Below are 12,542 nucleotides of genomic sequence, written 5' to 3'. Positions count from 1 at the left end.
TGCATTGATAGTCATCTTCCAATATTCTATAGACTCTGGAGCAGTTCCCACAGATTAGAGGGTGAAAAATGTAACCCCACTATTTAAAAAGGAGGGAGAGAAAAAACACAACTACAGTCCAGTTAGCCTAACATCAGTAGTGGGGAAAATGCTAGAATGTATGATAAAAGGCGTAACAGAACACTTGGAAAGCATTAATGGGATTAGACAAAGTCATTATTGGTTTGTGAAAGGGAAATCATGCTTAACTAATCTACTGGAGTTTTTTGAGGATGTAACTCATAGAATAAATGAGAGAGAACCAGTGGATGTGATGTATTTGGATTTCAAGAGGGCTTTTGATAAGGTCCCACACAAGAGGCTAGTGGGCAAAATTTAATTACATGGGATTGGGGTAATTTCCTGAGAATTGGTTGATAGACCGGAAACAGGGAGTGGGAATAAATGGGTCTTTTTCCAGGTGGCAGGTGGTGACTAGTGGTGTACCGCAGGGATCAGTGCTTGGGCCCCAGCTATTCACGATATATGTAAATGACTTGGATGAGGGAACCAAATGCAATATCTCCAAGTTTGCTGACAACACAAAACTGGGCGGGGTTGTGAGGAGAATGCAAGTTGTGTGTGTGGGCAAACACATGGCAGATGCAATATAACATGGATAAATGTGAAGTTATAGGCTTCGGTGTGAAGAACAGAAAGGCAGAGTATTATTTAAATGGTGATATACTGGGAAATGTGGAAGTTCAAAGGGATCTGGATGTCATTATACACAAGTCAATGAAAGTGAATCGGCAGATGCAGCAAGCAATTAGGAAGGCTAATGGTATGGTGGCCTTCATTTCCAGAGGATTTGAGTTCAGAAGTAGGGATGGCTTAATGCAGGATGTACAGGGCTTTGGTGAGACCACACCTGGAGTATTGCGTGCAGTTTTGATCTCCCTACCTCAGAGAGAGTGCAACGAAGGTTCACTTGGCTGATACCGGGGATGGCAGGACTATCGTATGAGCAGAGATTGGTTTGATTTGGCCTGTATTCACTAGAGTTTAGAAGAATGAGAGGGGATCTGATTGAAATGTATGAAATTCTAACAGGGCTAGACAGACTGGATGTAGGGAAGGTGTTTCCCCTGGTTGGAGAATCCAGAGCCAGGGGCCATTGTCTCAGAATACAGGGCAGACCATTTAGGACTGAGATGAAGAAAAATTTCTTCACTGAGAGGGTGGTTAGCCTGTGGAATTTTCTACCACAGAAGACTGTGGAGGCCATTTCACTGAGTATATTCAAGAAAGAAATTGATCAATTTTTGGATATGAGGGGCATCAAGGGGTATGGAGAGAAAGCAGGAATATGGCATTGAGATAGAGGATCAGCTATGACCATATTGAATGACGGAGCAGGCTTGAAGCTCAGACTGGCCTACTCCTGCTCTTAGTTTCTATGTTTCTATGACCTGAGTATTTGCAGCATTTTCTGGGGCATCCACAGTATTTTGATTTTGTATTATTACCCTGCAGCTGACTGGTGATTATTTCAGCACGAGTAAAGAATGAAGGCAGAATCAGAGAAATTTAGTTGCTGTCCATCACCAATTTTGATAAAAGCTCCATTGTCTGGTAGGAAGTTGCTGAAGCTCATGCCTAATAATTACCACCAGATATAAGTGACTGGTGCTTGGATCTCAAATCCCACAAACATCTGCTTCAGATAAAGACAATTTAGTGTTGGCAAGCAGCCGTGTTTTTGTTTTGTGTCTACTATTTGAAATTTCACAGAGCGCACCACAAAGAGTTTTGGAAAACTGCTTTATCCATATGAATTTCAAGTCAGGGCATGGCAGTGCATGAGCAGAGAGAAAAGTTTGATTTTTCTGCAAAATGTTTGCAAAATCCAGCTGTGAAATTCTAGATTGCAGATTAGTCACCTTCCATAAACATTTGAAATGCATCCTAGCAAATTGTAACAAAAGTTTAGTGTTTAGAAATTACCAATTCAGCACAACAAATTAGCTTGATGCTGCTCCCTTCATGAGTCTTTTTAATTTTCTTTTACAGGTTTGTCTTGAAGGAGCAACTGTTACAAGGTTGTTATCACCTACATGCTATGTTAATTATATAGTGTGTTTAGTCATGCTGGAATATTTGTACCTCTGCTTTGCTCCATTAGCAAACTTTTTAATTTTTTCTGATCCATGTCACTAGATGATCATTCGCGGGTTCACCTGACACCAGTGGAGGGTGTTCCAGACTCTGATTTTATCAATGCTTCTTACATAAATGTAAGTATAAATACGATAGATAAAAATAAATAGTTGTAAAAATATTATGTACGGTTTTTACATTTGTTGCTTCATACATTTTTTCCTTTACAAGAAATTGATTAAAACTGTCCAAAGTAGCTCAGAGATGGAGTAGTCATGAACTTGTTATGCCATGGAGAGATATGACTTGATATATAAATTACATAGTATTTCTTAGTTATATTCATGTCGTTGGTTATGGGGTTGCAGTGTCAAATGTTGCAATTTGTAGCTCCCAGAAAGGGACTTGAGATTAAAATCGGCCCTTGCTGTGTCTGCTGCTTTTGATATATTTAAATTTCGTAAACCATTGTAGTACATATTGTGCGTGCCAAACTGAGCTTAATGCTTCAAGTCAGGTGACTGAATATTTCAGGTTTAATTTCTAAATGCTGCAATCTAGACCCTTAAGTTCAGGACAAAGCAACCCGCTTGATTGGCACCACATCCGCAAACATTCATTCTCTCCATTACCGATACATAGTAGCAGCAGTGCGTACCATCTACAAGATGTACTGCAGGAATTCACCAAGGCTCCTTCAACAGCACCTTCCAAACCCATAACCACTCCCATCTAGAAGAGAGATGGGAGCACCATCACCTGGAAGTTCCCCTCCAAGTCACTCACTGTCTTGACTTGGAAATATAGTTCCTTCACTGTTGCTGGGTCAAAACCCTGGAACTCCCTCTCTAGCAGCACTGTGGGTGTACCTACACCACATGGATTGCATTGGTTCAAGAAGGCAGTTCACCGCCACCTTCTCGAGGGCAATTAGGGATGGGCAATAAATGCTGGCCCAGCCAGCGAATCCCACATCCCGTGATTGAATAGATAGAAAGGTTTACATTTCCTTCTATTAAACAATGTGTATGAGGAACTACAAAAGTTAATTCCCACAATTGAGGTTCAATAAATAGATATTGCATTAAAATATCTTGTTACTCTCGTAACTTTTTGTTTTGCTTCCCTGCTGCTTTTGTTGTTGATCTTTAATTTTGTTTGCCTAACTCTCTCCCCTTCATTTCCTTCCCTTTCCCTCAATCCAATCACTTCCATATATCTTTCCCACTCTTTGCTTCTTATACTTTAGTTCTTGACTGATCCCTTAGCCAAGGAAATACAGTAATCACTTACAGGGCTGGAGATGGGAAACAGAGACAGGGAGGAGGGGGTGCAGGACTGAGCAAGTAGAAAGTATCTGAAAATTGCTCTTTTACAGAAAATAAATGGGGGCTGGAGTTTGAGAAGGGAGAAGATTGTGTTCTAGTAAATAGTGCCAAGTTGTTGCGGGGGTCTAAATGAAAAAGCTACATATTTGGTGTTAAGTACATTTAGTTATAACTTTTGAAAACTTAGACTTTGGCTGATGTCAGCCATGGTGCAGTTGGTAACACTTTCGATTTTGAGTTACAAGATTTGGTTTCAAGTCCCACAGGGCTTGAGTGCAAAAATCAAGGCTGACACTCTCAGTGCGGTACTGAGGGAGCGCTGCACTGCTGGAGATGCAGTCTTTTGGACATGATGTTAGACTCTGTTGGTAGATGGAAAAAATCCAAAGGCACTATTTTGCAAAAGAGCAGGGGAATAGATTATCTGGTCATTATTACATTGCTGTTTGTGGGAGTTCACTGTGTGCACACTGGCTGTCACATTTTCTAAATTGCAATAATGACTAGATAACAAAAAATACTTGATTCACTGTAAAGATGTCCTGTGGTCGTGAAAAGCATTATATAAATGCAAGTTTTTACTTCTGCTTCCCTAAGCTTTTTTTTACCTGCCAGAGAAAAAAAGTCAGAGAAGCTGTTTGTCAAAATTTACTTAAATGAGCAGAATTAAGGAAAGAAGGTTTCCTCGTGGAGAGGCTAGAGATGAGGGAGAAATCGATTTATAATTGCTCTGGGAGAGTTAGATTCAGAGAAATTTACACAAGTAAATTTACACAAGGATTGGTTGAGCGTAGTACGCCTTGGCACAGGGAGTTAAGGTAGAAATCATTATCCAATTTTCCCTTAGAAAAATCAAATACTTAAAACAGAGAAAAATATAGGACCACGAGGGCAGCATAGGGGAGTTAAATAAGCTTTGGATTGCTCGAACAAATAGCTGACAGAAACAGGATGAGCCCTTCTGTGCTGTAATCTCTTATGGTTATATTTAGGACTCATCCTGTTGGATGGAATCATTGAAATTTACAGCACAGAAGGAGACTCATCTTGTTTCAGCCCAGAGAGCCCACACCCTCTAAAAACCCTACTTCTTAGTCTACATCTGTGCCCCCTGGATATTGACCCCTCTACAAAGGGGTCAATATTCCGGCAATAGTACTGAAGACTTGTGCTCCAGAACTTGCTGCGCCCCTAGCCAAGCTCTTCCAGTACAGCTACAACACTGACATCTACCCAGCTATGTGGAAAATTGGCCAGGTATGTCCTGTGCTCAAAAAGCAGGACGAATCCAACCTGGCCAATTACCGCCCCATCAGTCGACTCTCCATCATCAGTAAAGTAATGGAAGGGGTCATCAACGGTGCCATCAAGCAGCACTTGCTTAGCAGTAACTTGCTCACTGATGCCCAGCTTGAGTTCCGCCAGGGCCACTCAGCTCCTGGCCTCATAACAGCCTTGGTTCAAACATGGACAAAAGAGCTGAGCTCCTGAGGTGAGGTGAGAGTGACTGCACTTGACATCAAGGCAGCATTTGACAGAGTATGATATCAAGGAGCCCTAGCATAACAGGTGTCAATGGAGAATTAGGGGTAAAGCTGGTTGGAGTCATACCTAGCACGAAGGAAGATGGTTGTGGTTGTTGGAGGCCAGTCATCTCAGCTCCAGGACATCACTGCAGGAGTTCCTCAGGGTAGTGTCCTCGGCCCAACCATCTTCAGCTGCTTCATTGTTCCTTCATAAGGTCAGAAGTGGGGATGTTCGCTGATGATTGCACAATGTTCAGCACCATTCACACCTCCTTAGATGCTGAAACATTCTATGTCCAAATGTAGCAAGACCTGGACAATATCCAGGCTTGGGTTGACAAGTGGTAAATAACATTTACACCACACAAGTGTCAGGCTATGACCATCTCCAACAAGAGAGAATCCAACCATTACCCCTTGATGTTCAATGGCACTACCATCACTGGATCCCCTACTATCAACACCCTGGGGGGGTTGCCATTGATCAGAAACTGAACTGGATTAACCATATAAAAACTGTGACTACAAGAGCAGGTCAGAGGCTAGGAATTGTGCAACGTGTAACCCACCTCCTAACTCCCCAAAGCCTGTCCACCATCTACAAGGCACAATTCAGGAGTGTGATAGAATACTCCCAACTTGCTTGGATGAGTGCGGTCCCCACAACACTCAAGAAGCTTGACACCATCCAGGATACCGCATCCACAACCATTCACTCTCTTCACCACCAATGCACAGAAGCAGCAGTGTGTACCATCTACAAGATGCACTGCAGGAATCCACCAAGGCTCCTTGGACAGCACCTTCCAAACCCACGACCACTACCATCTAGAAGCACAAGGGCAGCAGATAGGTGGGAACACCCCCACCTGGAAGTTTCCCTCCAAGTCACTCATCATCCTGACCTGGAAATATATCACCATTCCTTCACTGTTGCTGGAACTCCCTTCCTAACAGCACTGTGTGTACCAACATCACATGGACTGCAGCGGTTCACGAAGGCACTCACCACCACCACCTCAAGAGCAACTAGGGATGGGCAATAAATGCTGGCCCAGCCAGCAAAGCCCACATCCCATGAATGAATAAAATAAAAAGGGCCTTTCTGTCCATGCAAACTGGACCTCTAAAATTTCATACACTTCCATTAGCTCTTCCCTTAGCCTCCTCCATTCTTTAACAAAAACCATTGCATATCCAATCTTTCCTCATGATTAAAATTGTCCAGGCAACATCCCCATAAATTTGCTCTGCACCCTCTCTAGTACAGTCACAACTTGGTGTAATATGGTGACGAGAACTGCATGCAGTACTCCAGTTGTGGTCTAACTAGTGCTTTAAACAGTTCCAGCATAACCTCCCTGCTCTTATATTCTATGCCTCTGTTAATAAAAGCAAGTACCTCATGCCTTCTTGACTACCTTATCTACCTGTGCAGCCATCTTCAGGGACCTGTGGACATGCACTCCTAGGTCCCTCTGCTCCTCAACATTTCACAATAAATGATAAATTGAGTATTCCCTTGCTTTGTTGGTCTTCCCCAACTGTATTACCTCACAATTTTCTGGATTGAATTTTGCCACTGTTCCATTCACCAATCTAGTCCATTGATATCTTCCCTGCAGTCTACAGCTTACTACTTCTTTATCAATTACATGGCCAATTTTTGTATCATCTGCAAACTTCTTAATCATACCCTCTACATTCAAGACGAATCATTGAAATGCAGCACAAAAAGCAAGACACCCAGTTCTGAAATATAAGAATGTAAGAAATAAAGACAAGTAAACTATACAGCCCATTGAGCCTGCTTCGCCATTAAATACAATCATGACTGATCTTCAGCTTCAACTCCACTTTCTTATCTGCTCCAGTCCCCATATTCCTTGATTCCCTGAGGGACCAAAATCTGTCTATCCCAACCTTAAGTGTATTTCACAGTGGATCATTTCTTTGGGGTAAAGAATTCCATAGATTCACCCTTTTGAGTGAAGAAATTTCTCCTTATCTCAGTCTTAAATGATCGCCCCTTCTCCCGAGACTGTGCCCCAAGTTCTAGATTCCTCAGCAAGGGAAACAACCTCTGTCTATCCTGTCAAGTCCGTTCAGAATATTTTATGTTTTAGTGACATCACCTCTCATTCTCCTCAACCCAGAGAACATAGACTTACTCACCCACTGATCTCCGGGACCAATCCAGTGAACCTTTGTTATATTGCCTCCAATACAAGTATAGCCTTCCTTAGATATGGAGACCAAAGCTGTGCACAGTACTCCAGGTGTGGTCTCACCAGAGCCCTGTACAATTGTAGCAAGACTTTATTCTCGTGCTCCAATCCCCTCAGAATGCAGGCCAACACATCATTTACCTTCTTGCAGAACCACACTAAAAACAGCCTTCCAGTTAAAAAACACCTCTTGATCATTACCCTTTGCTTCCTGCCTCTGAGCTAATATCAGATCCAATTTGCCATTTTGTCTTGGGTGCCATGGGCTTTTACTTTCATCACAGCCTGCCATATGGGACCTTATCAAAAACCTTGCTAAAATCCATGTGGACTACATTAAATGTATAACCCTCATCAACCCTCCTTGTTACCTCATTAAAAAAATATTCAATGGTTTTATAAGAGGGTAATAGCTGTGACTATTTTGGAGGAAATCTGCCTCATGTCAGAATTCTGAGTATGATCAGTAATTTCTTTCAGCACTGCAGCCCAGTCCTGGGAGCTAGCATTAGTGTGACCTACATTGTCTTCCTATTGGTGATGGAGTTGTTACCTGGATGGTTTTCTGCCTCCTGGGGACGAAAAGGATCTCCCCCCTCTGGCCTCTTATGTGCACTATGACCTCAAGTGCAATGTTGGAAAACCTTGGTGTTGTTTTGGAACATGCTGGAGAAAATGCACCTCCCCTTTTGAGAGGTGCTTGCTAGCTTTCTGTAATGTCAAAGTTGCCCAATATGTAGCCAGTGAATAGCTTGGCTAACACTGACGGCTTGCCTGACTCATAAGTACACATCATGAATATTTCACTCTCTTGAGCCAACAAATGCCACTCTACTGCGCATCCGTCTTTGGGCGTAATCTCATTACTTGAAATAAAGATTTGTACTCATTGAATATCTTGCCTTCATGATGTGGTTGCGTTAAGTACAGTTGCTGGGTTCAGCAACTATTACTGCCTATATTATTGGTTGCCTATTCACAATCTATTCTCATGCAATTTCTATGGGGTGAATCAAAGCACTTTTAAGCAATACTACCTTAATTCCTCCAGCTGCTTTTACTGTTTTGGTTTCTTTGGTAAGCATTTATACGATTTTCTGAGTTGGCAAGAGTATCTAGATTAACGGTCTGATTTTCAACATGTTTTACTGGTGAGGGGGATTGGGGGAAGGGAAATAAAGCAACTTTTGTAAATACCAACTATAGTGCAACTGCTTCTGATTGTAGTGGACTTTGTGGTGGACCTGTTTGCTTATGGGAAGATGAGAGTTAGAGTGAAATTTCTCCTTTGTGAGGGAAGAAAATCACATCCATAGATCAACAAAAATTGGTACAAGTATTTTGTGTAGCCAGGGTGACTTTATAGAATAGCTAAAGCATTCTCAATCCCTTTGGTACATGTCTTGACTGTGTTTTCACTTCATGAAATTTGTCACACTTAGGCTCACACTAAATGCAACAATTATTTAGCTATTATTTGCAGCTAGCACATATGTCACTTGCTGGTTGTTGAATCTTCTCCACCACTACACCAGTGCCACACCTCAGGAAGACTTTTATTCTTTTTTTGGGCAGGGAACAAGAAGGACAATCTGCGTGGATACATATATTTTTTATTCATTGGATGTGTTTATTGCCCTAATTGCCTTTGTTCAGAAGGCATTTTAAGAGTCAACCAAATTGCTGTAGGAGCCATGTAGGCCAGACCAGGTGAGGATGGCAGACATTATTGAAACCAGATGAGTTTTTACAACAATCAACAACAGTTTCATGATCATCATCAGACTTGTAATTTCAGATTTTATTGGATTCAAATTTCACTATCTGATCATGGTGGGATTTGAACCCAGGTCCCCAGAGAATTACCCAGGTCTCTGAATGACTAGTCCGGTAACAACACCACTACGCCTTGTCAATATCTAGTTATGTTGATGCTATGTTTTTTTTTAAAGGGTTATCAAGAGAAAAACAAGTTTATAGCAGCTCAAGGTAAAGTATAAACCTAGTCAAATGTAGACATTATTTTCTCAACATGGCTATCCAATAATTTGTTGCATGTAATTGTTATTGAAGTCAAAATGAACGAATTAGCATTTTCACAGCATCAAAAGAAAAGGTGTTCATAGATTGAAGTATTTTTCCTACTCAGTATGATGTTGCTAGCCATCCATTAGATATTTTCATGCAGGCACCTCTTACTGCATTTTTAAGTTTAAAAATTTAAATTGTAGCTTTGCTTTTCAGGTACAGTTGTTAGAGACAAGGAAGAGGGAATACAGCAAAAGACCAGAAATAGAAAAGACTGATGTCCACGCACATAACAGAAGCAGACACTAATTGTTGCATGAGTTAAATTGGCTGATTGTGAGATTACATGTACATCACTAGCTGTCAGAAATGCTTCTCAGCAAGTCGAGAGAGCAGATAGAATGTATAATCTGTAGTGTTTGTAGAACGGTTAAGAAAAGCGTCATAAATTCACAATGGATAAATGGAGTGGATTTTTAAAATGTTAAATTTAGGATTAAGTTGTTGACAGTCCTATTTAATCAGAGTTAATGTACTTTTTGATGGGATTATAGGACATTGAATGGCTACAGCATAGAAAAAGGCCATTTGGCCCATTGTGTCCATGCCAGCTCTCTGTAAGAGTTACTCGGCTAGTCCCACTTCACTGCCTTTTCCCCACAGCCCTGCAATTTTTTTCTCTTCAGATAATTGTCAATTCTATTTTGAACGCCACAATTGAATTTGCCTCCACCACCCTCAAGTAGTGCATTCCAGATCCTAACCACTTGCTGCATAAAAACATTTTGTGTCACGATGCTTTTGGTTCTTCTGCCATTCACCTTAAGCCACTGTCCATCTTCACAGGAAAAAAGGATGGAAGTAGCAGATTGGAGATTGTAAATAAGAAAATGGCCTGCTATATTTACTTGCCATTGGTGAATGAGCATGGTTTGATTGATCTATGGTTTAAATTCAATGTTCTGTACAGCACTAACGCTTAGAGTTCTAGGTAGTGTTATCTTGATTTGGTTTCTGTGTTATACAGCAGCAAGAATCCTACCAAACCTGTAACTTGTTTCATTTGAGTAGATAGTTTATGCTGTTTCCCTTCCAATATCTTTCAGGCCCGAAGGAAGAAACTGTGAATGACTTCTGGAGGATGATATGGGAGCAAAACACAGCAACAATTGTCATGGTGACAAACCTAAAAGAGAGAAAAGAGGTAATGCTATTACATGAAATTATTTTGGCTAAGTGTTGTATTGCACATGATAAACGTATGCCCTTTCTTCCATTTACATCACATTTGAGGAAGGGGTTGTGAGACACTGCGTTATTTATTAACCCATATTTTTAATGCTCAATGCGAATAAAGTATTTTAAAAACCAAGATACTAATAAACTGTATACAGTCCCTGAGATCACCAACAGATCACCATTGCATGCTGCTTACAGGAAGGTTTACTTCTGCTTCGTGTCATTGTTCGTCTTGTATAAAACTGAAGACTAGACTGAATGTTTACTGACCTCTACAGTTTAGAACTGTAAATGCTTAATAATTTCTACAAAACTGCAATGAATGGGGAAATGCAGAATTGGAGAGGTCTTTGTAATCCTGATATTCAAAGAAGATTAATTGAACAACAGCACTGGGGAAAAGCTTCAAGCATTTTATATATAGACCCTATCTGTATTCACTTCGAGTATCATACATAGTGTAGTTTCTGAAGGAATAGGCCATCTTCACTAATCGTCTCACCACAGTTCTTTTGGAAACCATCTGTTTATGCACACGTTTTATCCATATTTTCAGACTATCCTTGCTAGATTCCTAAGGGTTCCACGGTCAATAAATGTACAGGAAATATGAACAAGGAGTAGGAGTAGGCCATTTGGCCCTTCGAGCCTGCCCCATTATTCAATAAGATCATGGCTGATTTGATAGTAACCTCAAATCTGCATCCGCCTACCCCCGATAACCACCACCCCCTTGCTTACCAAGAGTCTATCCACCTCTGCCTTAAAAATATTCAAAGACTCTGCTGCCACTGCCTTTTCAGAAAGAGAATTCCAAAGACTCTCGACCCCCAAGAGAAATAATTTCACCTCATCTCTGTTTTAAATGGGCGACCCCTTATTTTTAAACAGTGACCCCTGGTTCTAGATTCTCAAACACGAGGAAACATCCTCTCCACATCCACCCTGTCAAGACCCCTCAGGATCTTTTATGTGTCAATCAAGTCGCCTCTTACCCTTCTAAAATCCAGCGGATACAAGCCTAGCCTGCCCAACCTTTCCTCATAAGGCAATCCACCCATTCCAGATATTAGTCCAATGAACCTTCTCTGAAATGCTTCCAATGCATTTACATCCTTCCTTAAATAAGGTGACCAATACGCCAATAGCATTACTCCAGACATGGTCTCACTAGTGCTCTGTATAACTGGTGTAAACTCCCTACTTTTGTAATCATACGATTCACACACTAAGACACCCAGATCTCTCTGCATCTCAGAGCTCTGCGATCTCTTACCATTTAGATAATATGCTTCCCTTTTATTCTTCCTGCTAAAATGGACAATTTCACATTTTCACACATTATATTCCATATGCCAGATCTTTGCAAACTCACTTAACCTCCCTATATCATGTTGTAGCCTCCTTATGTCCTTTTTCACAACTTACTTTCCTTCCTATCTTTGTGTTATCAGCAAATTTGCAACCATCCCATCCATCCCTTCATCCAAGTCATTGATATAAATTGTAAAGAGTTGAGGCCCCAGCACCAATCCCTGTGGCACACCACTCGTTACATCTTGCCAACCTGAAAATGACCCATTTATGCCTACTCTCTGCTTCCTGTTAACCAGCCACTCTTCTATCCATGCCAATATGTTATCCCCATACCATGAGCTTTTATTTTCCACAATCACCTCTGATATGGCACTTATCCCTTTCACAAAACCATGTTGACTCTGCCTGATTATCTTGAACTTATCCAAATGCCCTGCTTTAACTTCTTAATAAAAGCTTCTAACATTTTCCCTATGACAGATGTTAAGCTATTTGGCCTGTAGTTTCCTGCCTTCTGTCTCCCTCCCTTTTTGAATAGCGGGGTTACATTTGCTATCTTTCAATCAAATGGAACCTTCCCAGAATCTAGGGAGTTTTGTAAATTAAAATCAATGCATAAACTATCTCTCTAGCCACTTTTTTTGAGACTCTAGGAGGAAGTCCATCAGGACTTGGGCACTTGTCAGCCTGTAACTCCAGCAATTTACTCAGTACCACTTCTCTGGTAATTGTAATTT

The 12,542-nt window shown here is 41.1% G+C and overlaps 1 protein-coding gene across 3 annotated transcripts in view; it reads left to right on the top strand.

Moving 5' to 3' along the window:
* The window catches only part of ptpra (protein tyrosine phosphatase receptor type A), a 316,897-nt gene that overhangs the window by 226,405 nt on the left and 77,950 nt on the right, over positions 1–12,542 (top strand). For 2 of the 3 annotated variants that reach the window (XM_041187767.1, XM_041187757.1), the window contains 3 exons: positions 2,200–2,276; positions 9,174–9,210; positions 10,356–10,453. In XM_041187767.1, the coding sequence (XP_041043701.1) occupies positions 2,200–2,276; positions 9,174–9,210; positions 10,356–10,453 (212 nt within the window). The remainder of the gene's footprint in view (positions 1–2,199; positions 2,277–9,173; positions 9,211–10,355; positions 10,454–12,542) is intronic. The other variant, XM_041187775.1, reaches the window with a different exon arrangement.

The sequence above is a fragment of the Carcharodon carcharias genome, chromosome 1 (assembly GCF_017639515.1).
Source record: "Carcharodon carcharias isolate sCarCar2 chromosome 1, sCarCar2.pri, whole genome shotgun sequence".
Taxonomy (NCBI): Eukaryota; Metazoa; Chordata; class Chondrichthyes; order Lamniformes; family Lamnidae; genus Carcharodon; species Carcharodon carcharias.
Note: the sequence above shows the minus strand (reverse complement) of the source record. Positions and strands in the feature narration are given on the sequence as shown.